General features: G+C 33.7%; 1 protein-coding gene across 1 annotated transcript; it reads left to right on the forward strand.

The window, feature by feature from the left end:
* The first annotated feature begins 233 nt into the window (after positions 1-233).
* On the forward strand, positions 234-10,769 carry LOC121375746 (1-acyl-sn-glycerol-3-phosphate acyltransferase epsilon-like). Its single transcript, XM_041503359.1, has 8 exons — positions 234-503; positions 1,026-1,107; positions 1,727-1,842; positions 2,279-2,368; positions 3,499-3,589; positions 4,509-4,673; positions 6,941-7,064; positions 8,238-10,769. The coding sequence occupies exons 1-8, from the start codon at positions 285-287 to the stop codon at positions 8,449-8,451; spliced, it is 1,101 nt and encodes a 366-aa protein (XP_041359293.1). The 5' UTR covers positions 234-284; the 3' UTR covers positions 8,452-10,769.
* The last annotated feature ends 480 nt before the right edge of the window (positions 10,770-11,249 follow it).

The raw sequence follows: 11,249 nt of genomic DNA on the forward strand, positions 1-11,249 counted from the left end.
AAAAAATATTTATTCATTGTCAGCTGGAATTATTGTTACATTTATTATTATTAATATTTACTGCAAATAAAGAGAGTTGGGGATTTCCCTTAATTAACATCTTTTGAGCATTTTTACTGTTGGCCAATCACATTTTTCGTTACATACTATGAATGTTTATTAATCGACGTCACAAGGTCAAATATCTAAACTAGACATGCGTAGTGAAACCAAATAGTATATCCGCTTTATGCACATGTGTTTGTGTTTGACTCTTTGAGCTCGAAGTTTGACATTCACAGAACATGTTACTCTCACTAATTATTTATTTGCAATCCCTAAAATGGTTGGTTCCAACATTTATAATGCTCGGAGCGTCTCCATGTTACATGACAGTTTGGGCAGGGTGGCGAGCCCTGACAGCGATTCTGCCGAGACGATACTATCGATTTGGAGACGACATCCTCTATTCGTCATACCAAAGATTTATTTTATTTTTCTTTGAAAACTGTACGGGCGTAGAGGTAATTGAAATGGGAAGCGTTAAACGATGTTTATATTCATAATACTGTTTGATGGAATGCCCCCACATTTTAGCAGCAACGATGGTTTTTACATTTTTATACATGTATTTATATGTGTACGTGTGTTGCCCACGCCCCCCACGCCCCCTTCCCCCTTTTGGCACCTTCCTATTCCCGTGATATAACATAGATATATTAATTCAAGGGGGACTCTTTCCTTGCCATACTACAGTTAACCTGAAGATGACTTGCATGTCATTTGCCCTTAATTTTTAAAAGCCAACCTTATACAGACTAAATATCTAAGAATATGTTGAAGTTGGTGATATGATTATCATATTTTATAAAATGAAATGAGAAATGAACCTAAAGTGAAATTATTGAAAATCATTTGTTGCCTTGGATGGGACAAGGTCACATTAACAAAATTGATTCTTCTTGGTTTACAGGGTACAATATCCCCGCCCCCATGTTTTTGTTATTAACCAATAAATAACAAACTAAACAACATTTCTATTTCAGCTTTTCCTTTATGGAGATACTGACTGCATTGTAACACAGCAGAAGGAAAATGTCCTATACATGTCCAATCACCAGTGTACAGGTACTTGTAGACCAGATTGAAACAAAAATTAACTTCATTGTAATTTTAGAAACTGAATCTGTCCTGGATAACATCATAGGTTGCTAATGTGTCCCCAGGACACAGTCACTAGGACATAGGTTTAAACCTTTAATTGAATCTAAAAGTAGGTACTTAAAAATTCAATAATATTTCATATTTTTATTTATATCTACTGCATGATGATACTATTGTAAATTAATAGAAAACTTCCTTTAAAACTGGAGTTGGTGCCTTTTTGTTACTGACATCCAATATGATTTACAAATTATGTCACATCGTATTTGAAACATTACACAAGACTGCTGCAGCTTGTGCTTCTTAACGTTATGTAAATCCATGAAAGACTGTTAATCATAGATTTAAGAAAGTGTTGTTACGATGTTAAAAAAGCATAATAGAAGGTATGTAATAAATACAGAACTTCACATACTGTATGATACATTGTTTTTGCTTCCTATTTATTGCACAATAACATACCACTCGACTGCCAAGTGGTCTTGTGGTATATATTATGGAGCAAAATAAACTTGTGCAATAAATAAGTGAAAACAACGTTTGTGAAGTTCTGTATATTTACTGCACGTCTTCTGTTTTCTAGTTGACTGGCTGGTGTGTGACATGGTTGCTGTGAGACAAGGCATGCTGGGTAATCTGCGATACATTCTCAAGGATGGACTCCGATATTTCCCGATATATGGGTTTTATTTAGCACAGGTACATGTGTCTAGGTGTCTAGGATTAGTGTAATATTTAATGTACATATTGGAATTTAACAAAAAAGATAAAAAGCTTGATAGAGGTGAGCATGTTTATGTTTATGGTTGTTGTTATGGACAATCTCATTAAAACAATACTTTAAAAGGTTGTGGAATCTGGCTTCTTTTCATTTTTTTTCTCATTGAAACATAATATGATAAAAAAATATATGAGAAAAACATACACATCTGTATGGAATCTATGGCTTGGAAAAGTGCCCAACAGTATAGTTAATCTTTATTTTGGTTTTCCTTTTAGAATTTAATTATATTTTTAAAAACAATTGCATCTTAAAAATGTGAAATCACAATACTTTAGTTAACAAGAGAAGTCAGTTAACAACTTTTAATTTGTTAATTTAAAAAAACCTAAATTGTTACTGTTACCTTTTTAGCACGACTCTCTATATGTGAAGCGAGGTGGCAAGTTTAATGTGGCTAGAGCAAATCGACAACTGGCTCGTCTCCGAGATGACAAAACACTGGTATGTAACATTAGCCAATGATTGGATTTCACATAATGGAAGCGCTTTAGTGATCATTTCAGCCAATGATTGGCAACATGTGAAAATAATATTAAATATTTTAATTTTTAGATCTGCAGAAATAAATATATATTCAGTCTGGTATTTGAAATCAATTTTGTATAGAATTGTATATTTTGTTTACTGTCTAGCTTTATTGTATAACATGATCTAATAGAATTTGTTTAATTGAACATATTATGTGGGTCAATGATATTGTATAATGAGGGATATTATCATTGTGCACTGAAAAGTTTGCTTTGATGAATTTTCATGTAGTAATTGAAGAATTAGAATCAACAAAAAATAAAATGGTATACATTTGCATGTTGCGTTATTAATTTAACCGCGGAAATTATACTAACCCAAATAATTACTAGTAAGTTGTCATATTAAGAAAAAGAACAAAAAAACCCCACAAGAATGAGAAGACAAATGTAACAAGGTACATTTACTCACAATAGTTGTATCATCAATATGGTAAATCAATAAATACAAAACACAACCAACTTTAACAAAACAAATAACAAAGTGTGTTTTGTTATTGTTACAGAATAGAATTTGGACAACATGCTTCTGACTCAGTACTGTTATTTTTAACTGGCCATTCAAAATAAGAGACACTGTTTTTTAATATTCTGATAAATATCAACAACAAGACGATAGCTTTTTTCAGTACAGTGTATAAGAATAAAACAGCTGAGACATTTTTAACAAATAGCACAAGTGTTTGTCTTTATTTCTTCACACTTACTGGAGAGTTGATAGAACCACATTTGGGATTACATTCATTAATAATATGCGTCATGCGGTCACTCGTGGATAGGCCTAAAAGACGTGTCATTTTAGCACTTATCAGCCGAGTCGCTCAGAATGCCAATTTTTTATATATATATTTGTTTGCCCTCTGCAGAAATAAGAAGTGAGATGGCTGCATTTTCAATATTGCAAAAAAAAATTCTTGTGCATAATACCTGTTTTACAGTATGCTAAAACATATTTTGCCTCACAGAATAGTTTTTTGTTTTGTTTTTTACATTACTGATATAAACTTAATAAAAGTAAAAAAAAAAAAAAAAATTATTTTCCAGACATGGTTGATAATATTTCCTGAAGGGACTAGATTTAATCCTGAATTACCCGATGTCATAGAGAAAAGTCAGATGTATGCCTCTGATGAAGGTATTAGTACTGATTATGGTTATTGGTTTATTTTGAGAAAATATTTACAACTTATAGTGGAGGGGTGCAGGAGAAAGAGATAATGTGATTTTTTTTTTTTTTAAAGTATTTAACACTTATGGTGGAGGAGAAAGAGACAGACAGAAAAAGAGATCAAGAAAGGTTGAGAAAGAAACCGAGATATAGAAATTGAGAGAAAGAAAGAATGAGAGAGATTTGGGAAGCGTGCTTCAATCACATAGGTAGCTCATACTGAAAAATAGTCCGACATCACCTCTCCATTGAGCAATTAGAACTCACTCTGAAGATAGCTGGTACCAGGACAGGCCCGTAACAAGCGTGTCAGTTGAGTGGGATCGACTTTGAGTCAGACGGAACTCGCGTGGAAGGCATAGCCCAACATGGCGAAGCCCGTGGTGGGGGGCATGGGTGTTTCCCAGAAATATTTGGAATATTGATCCTTCTTTAGTGGTCTCCTGACATGTTTTTTGCTGCTTTTGAAGGATTTCTAAAATCTTTTTGGTTTCATTTATAACATATGACACAGCCTGTGAAATAAACTACAGACAGGGTAACCTTACAGTAATATAATTGGTTTAGGCCTACAACTAAATTTTATCGACTAGTGTGTGTGTGCATAACGCACAGTGAAGCAGAGGATGATGAAAAGAAAAAAAGTATTATCAGCTTTTTGTTTTATAAATTATGCTTGTAAAATGCAGAAAATGGCATGTCAGGATATCTATTTTTATCAGTTTTCTGGGGGATCATGCCCCCACCCTTTAGAGTCAAACCAGTTCATTTAAAATTTTAAAAATAAATTGATAAATATTTAGGATATTATTGTATTTTGATATTTGCTGTTTCTAAAAGATGTATGAATCCTAACTAAAATTACTGACTGAGATTTACGTTGCAGGTTACAAACCTCTTAACCACGTTCTAACACCACGGTACAAAGCAGTGCAGGTGTCACTCGAACAGATGAGGAGTATAATCAGTGCCGTTTATGATGTCACGATTGCCTACAGCAACACCCAGAATGAAGAAACCGATGAGAGAGTTGCCTCCCCTGGAATGATAGGTATGGCATTCTCTTGTTTGGTTTGACTGTATTAGAGTTGTATGCAGAATGTAATTAAAAAGTGGGTGGGAAAATAGAGTAGAGTGTTATGCTGGAGATGAATGTGAAGGTCGGAGAACAACTTTAGAAACAAGTCTCCAAAAACTAAAAAAAAATGAAGGACTGTACTAGTTATATTCTGGCCTACAGTTATGCAGAGCTTTCTCTGGGTGATTAGAAAATTTCACCAAATTATTGAAAAAATGGAAAACCTATAGTAATTTTCCAACAATATTTGTTTAATTATCACACAATTTTTTTTCGTCAAATTAAAATAAACTATTCTTAAAATTCGCAATTGGCGAATTTGGCGAATGCCAGAGCTAGCCCTGGTTATGTGGTTACAAACTGTATAGTAACATTTTGCTATAAAATTAGTGGATTACAGTCTATAATATTAATATTTCAGCCTAAAATTAGTTATTACAGCAGGACTTCTAAAATTTTTACAAAATCCACTAGCCATGGGATCAGTGATTTTAAAAATTTACTGGCCATGATTTAAAATTCACTAGCCCTACTTTACTTAATACAAGTTTACTAATAGTAATAATCCAGATATATATGTTACCTAAAGAGGGAGGTAGTATAGAGATTAAAAACACCAAGATGTGGGGGTTTGGGTGCACTCAGGGTATTAATATTTACAAAATAAGACTTAAATGCAGCATTTGACAGCTTTTGTTTTCACTAGCCATCATGCATGGCAATAGTAGTTATTTACTAGCTCGACACTGAATATCACTAGCCATGGGAGTGGGGCTACCATAATCTAAAAGCCCTGTACAAACTATATTGTAATAGTGTGGCCTAAAATTGGGTGATTACAGACTATATTATAATAGTATGGCCTAAAATTAGGTGATTACAGACTATATTATAATAGTGTGGCCTAAAATTAGGTGATTACAGACTATATTATAATAGTATGGCCTAAAATTAGGTGATTACAGACTATATTATAATAGTGTGGCCTAACATTAGGTGATTACAGACTATATTATAATAGTGTGGCCTAACATTAGGCGATTACAGACTATATTATAATAGTGTGGCCTAAAATTAGGTGATTACAGACTATATTATAATAGTGTGGCCTAAAATTAGTTATTACACACTATATTATAATAGTTACAGACTATATTATAATAGTGTGGCCTAAAATTAGGTGATTACAGACTATATTATAATAGTATGGCCTAACATTAGGTGATTACAGACTATATTATAATAGTATGGCCTAAAATTAGGTGATTACAGACTATTATAATAGTGTGGCCTAACATTAGGTGATTACAGACTATATTATAATAGTGTGGCTTAACATTAGGTGATTACACACTATATTATAATAGTGTGGCCTAAAATTAGTTATTACACACCATATTATAATAGTGTGGCCTAAAATTAGGTGATTACGCACTATATTATAATAGTGTGGCCTAAAATTAGGTTATTACAAACTATTATAATAGTGTGGCCTAAAATTAGGTGATTACAGCTATATTATACTAGTATGGCCTAACATTAGGTGATTACAGACTATATTATAATAGTGTGGCCTAAAATGTGTGGGCAGATATAGCTCAGTTGGTAGTGTGCTCGTTTGAGGTGCTTGCTTTGAACCACCTCAGTAGACCCATTCTTTGATTGAGTTTTTTTCCATCCACCCAGTACTCCATGTCTGGTAAACAGAGGCTGTGGTATGTGCTGTCCTGACTGGGAAAATACATATCAAAGATCCCTTGCTGCTAATGGAAAATTTGAGCAGGTTTCCTGTGAGACGTATGTCAAAAATAACCTAATGTTTGACATTCAACAGCTGATGATGAATAAATCAATGTGCTCAAGTGGTGTTGTTAAAACGAAAACAAACTTTAAAATTATATGGTTACAAACTGCATTAGTAATATTCTAGGCTTAGAATCTTTAATCACTGGTAAAACCAGTATTGTTCTGATTTAAAATTATCTTGACTTAATTAACAAGATCAAAACCTACTTGCAAATTTTCATGGTTTCTATTGTTTTGGTTCAAAACGAACTTAACTTATTTAACAAGATTCTCACCAAAACTTATCTGCAATTTTTCAGAGTATATGTTCTTAACTTAATTAACAAGATTCTCACCAAAACGTATCTGCAATTTTTCAGAGTTTCTGTTCTTGTTCAAAACAATTTCAGCTTAATTAAGAAGACTATCACCAAAACCTCCCTGCAATTTTTCAGAGTTTCTGTCCGGCGCATCCCGTCAGATTCACGTTCACTTGAAGAGGATCGACATCCGTGACGTGCCCGAGGATGAGGAGGAGCTGCGTCACTGGCTCATGGATAGGTTTCAGCAGAAAGAAAAGTGAGTTCGAAGAAACCCCAGTAACATTTGAACATTCAACATGACTTCAGAATCTCACTGAGATTAAAGAGCGGGACGTAGCCCAGTGGTAAAGCGCCCGCTCGATGTGCAGTCGGTCTGGGATCGATCCCCCGTAGGTGGGCCCATTGGGCTATTTCTCGTTCCAGCTAGTGCACCACGACTGGTATATCAAAGGCAGTGGTATGCACTACCCAGTCTGTGGGATGGTGCATATAAAAGATCCCCTGCTGCTAATAGAAAAGAGTAGCCCATGAAGTGGTGACAGCGGGTTTCCTCTCTCAATATCTGTGTAATCCTTAACCATATGTCTGACGCCATATAACCATAAATAAAATGTGTTGAGTGCATCGTTAAATAAAACATTTCTTTCTTCTTCTTTTTTTCACAGTTAATTTTGTTTGTAATCCAGTGACTAAAGATTGGACTTTCAAAGTTTATCATGTTTTTGTATTCATTGAAGGGATGTAATTTTATTTTATTTGATTTGTTTTTGTGTTTAGAAGAACAAATCTACATTTGTTTTTTCAATCAGTGTGAAATTTAAATCGATTAGTTCACAGTGTGATATATCTTGTATTATTTGTTACACATATTTGATCATTATTATCCACATAGTTCAAGATATCCATGTGTGTCATAATGATTTCACGTGCACTGCGAATGATGTAATTTTGTGAAGCGACATCATAACTTAATGTGGCTTGGACAGTGTAAACGCATATCGAAATGACGTCATTTCAGAAAATGACGTCATTTGTGGTCTCTTTTTAGTTACGTTTGAAATGTTTTAATATGGTCCTAGCTTGTTATTCATAAAATTAATATTTGGAATAATGAGGATAATAAAGAAATTATTACTCACATGTGAATCGTACTGATTTTACGAAACTCATGTCAGGATTCATGTAAAATAATCCTGACATTTGTTTCGTAAAATCAGTACAACACACAAGCTCATATAATAATCTCTATTTATCACAGTGTGATGTATTGTTTATCATATATTTATTACACATACTTTACCATTGTGTATGGGTAAGTGACTAGGGTGTTAATTTATCTATCTTAGTATTTGTATTGTACAGCATTTCCATTGAACAAATATATTTCTTATTTTCACTTTCTAAAAAAAAGTTTTTAATTTCTTTTCAGATTGCTTTCTCATTTCTATTCTGAGGGTTCAAAACAATTCCCAGGATATCCAATAAAATCGAAACTTGGATTGACACCCACATTACCATCACTTATAATATGGGGTGGATTGCTAGCTGTATCACTTGCCACTTCCAAGGGCAGAACCTACCACTGGCAGTCGTTTCTGGGATTCAGCGTTTTAGGTTGTATATGGATGAGCATAAGGAGTTGATGAGCTGTGAACATTAAGATGAAAATGTGTGTGTGATACATATATATATATATGTAGTGCTGAGAAAAGATACGATAGTATGGATTAATATTGTAGAGGTGGATTAATTGTGTGATAATTATTTAGTGCTAAAACTGATTACCGGTAGTTGGAATATGTACAGGTGGATTAAATCAAAAGTACCGTACTGATAGGTGACAATGAAGTATTAAAGGCTGGTGATAAATAGAATACTATATCTGTGACTGTTTGATACCATTTATCTTACAACTTGTATTTTAAAGTGTGTGGTTATGCAGTAAAGCGTACAGTACACAACACAATAGTAAAATCAACTAGCCACCCATAGATGGTTTCTTAAAGTTGGTAAGACCCAATTGCTGGCTTGTGAAAATCCTGGTACACTTTACATTGGTTGCATAATTTACATACTGTCGGCTACCCTGTGAAACAGTCTGGAAACCTTTTAGCTGGCTACCTATGTTTCCAGTTGACTTTATTGTTGATTTGTACACTGTATATAAAATGTGATGTGTGTATGTGGACCAGAGAAAAAAGCTGAAAGAAATGTTTGACTGAGTGATGCACTCCACACATTTGTATTAAATGTTAGATGGCATCGGACATATCGTTAAGCCCTAAAGTGACAGACCCTTGTTTATAAACACTAAGACACATTTTTAACCATTGGAACCATTTATGATAATTGAAATTGGACATTATTCAGTTCTGTATCTCCAAAGTGATTCTGATCATCCTGGTGTTTCTAATACCATAAAATGCATTTTTGATATTTAAAAAAATGCACATACCTCTTGAGAAATAATGGTTATGGAGATGATCTCTGTTCTATTATTCAAGGGTGTTTCCTGGTTTTAACATCACAGACTTTTGTTTCGCTCTATTGTAAATGTATCCAAATGTGTTACAGGGTTGTGATATTAACCAAACTTCGTGTTCATTTTCATGTTTGAAACTTGGGTCTACGACTTTAACCATATGACCTACGCCTTATAACTTAAGAACTACACATGATGCGAGAAGAAGACTGGTGTATTAGAGCGTTGCAATGTGTTTGTGTGACATGAATACTATGAACAAAGATAACAGTAACTTATCTCATCCACTGATGGTTGGCTACATATGTGAAACTCCGTAAAAAGACCCATGATACAATTTCATTGATAGCCTCCCTCAAAATAAATGATTTATATGGTCAATTTTATTTACATGCCTCTATCCACATATTGTTCATGCACGTCTATCCCATGTCCAATCTCTGGCAAGGCCAGTGGCAGAGTATTAGACCAAGGGGTAATATAGTAAGCCTATTAAGTTTATCAGTTTCAGTACTTGGATGCATTAAGAGATTAGAACAATTTTAACTACGATGATTCATGTGATTTTGCTTCCAATGCCACTGTAGTGTAGTTGGTGGTAATTAATTTGATGGGCATGTCATTCCAAATTCCAAGGACAATTAAAACATTTTTGATAATAATTAACAGGATATTGATGAAACTTCTTTAAATCAAAGATAAAAGTTCCACCATTGTGTATGATTTTACTATGGTGGATAATGTTATTATATTAAAGTGGATAATGTTATTATATTAAAGTATCATTGTTACAAATGCCATGTTTTGCTATTCTTACATTTATTTGTGATAAAGTTATTGATGCTACATATGTTTGCATAAATAAGTTAATATATATATGTAAGTAACATTCAGTATGGCTAAATGTCTGTCTTGTCTTGTAATAAATCTTATGAAATCGGTGAATTCACAAAGTCTGGCAGGTTGAATATCAGCAACTAGATAGGGCAGTCAGATACAGTCGAGTTGCACAAAGACAGCAAACTTGTTGGCAACATCCACCTGGCATAACAGTATGGAGCGTTTGCCTCAACTGAAGGCACCCAGTTCATCATCATCCTCTAAAGGTTAAAGTTTTTTTGTTTGTTTAACAACACCACTGGAGCACATTGATTAATTAGTGATCGACTATTGGATGTCAAACATTTGTTATATCATCCTCTAAACATTCACCAATATTTTATTTTTTTCTACTAGTAAATAACATTACGTAGTTGTAATTAGGTATATGCATGTAGTTCATGGTTTGTTTGCATTTCAGAGCAAAATTTAATGGATAAATTTTGAAGAAAGCAGTCATTATTACCTTTTAATAGTAGTATACCAGTAATCAAAAGAATATATACTGAACAACAAAAGAAATGCAAAAAAAAAAATTCATGATAAATTAATTAGTAAATGGGCCTGGGGTGGGACGTAGCCCAGTGGTAAAGGGCTCACTTGATGCATGGTCGGTGTGGGATTGATCCCCATCGATGAGCCCATTGGGCTATTTCTCGTTCCAGCCAGTGCACCATGACTGGTATGTTAAAGGCCGTGGTATGTGCTGTCCTGTCTGTGGGAAAGTGCATATAAAAGATCCCTGGCTGTATTAGAAAAGATGTAGCAGGTTTCCTTTGATGACTACGAGTCAGAATTACCAAATGTTTGACATGATTGATTAATCAATGTGCTCTAGTGGTGTCGTTAAACAAAATAAACTAAAATGGGCCTAAAATGTTCACTAGACATTGATAATTTTATAGATCGAAAAACTTAACTTGAAGAATTTAAAATAAATTAAAGAAAACTACATTCTGCACTACAAGCATACTTGTTGCAAAGAATAAATATGTGTAATATAATCAAAATAGATTGGCATTCCTTTTAATGAATTAAACTAGCTGCTGGCATTTGTAGGGCATCAATAATAATTATAAT

This window comes from Gigantopelta aegis, chromosome 6 (genome assembly GCF_016097555.1).
Source record: "Gigantopelta aegis isolate Gae_Host chromosome 6, Gae_host_genome, whole genome shotgun sequence".
NCBI lineage: Eukaryota > Metazoa > Mollusca > Gastropoda > Neomphalida > Peltospiridae > Gigantopelta > Gigantopelta aegis.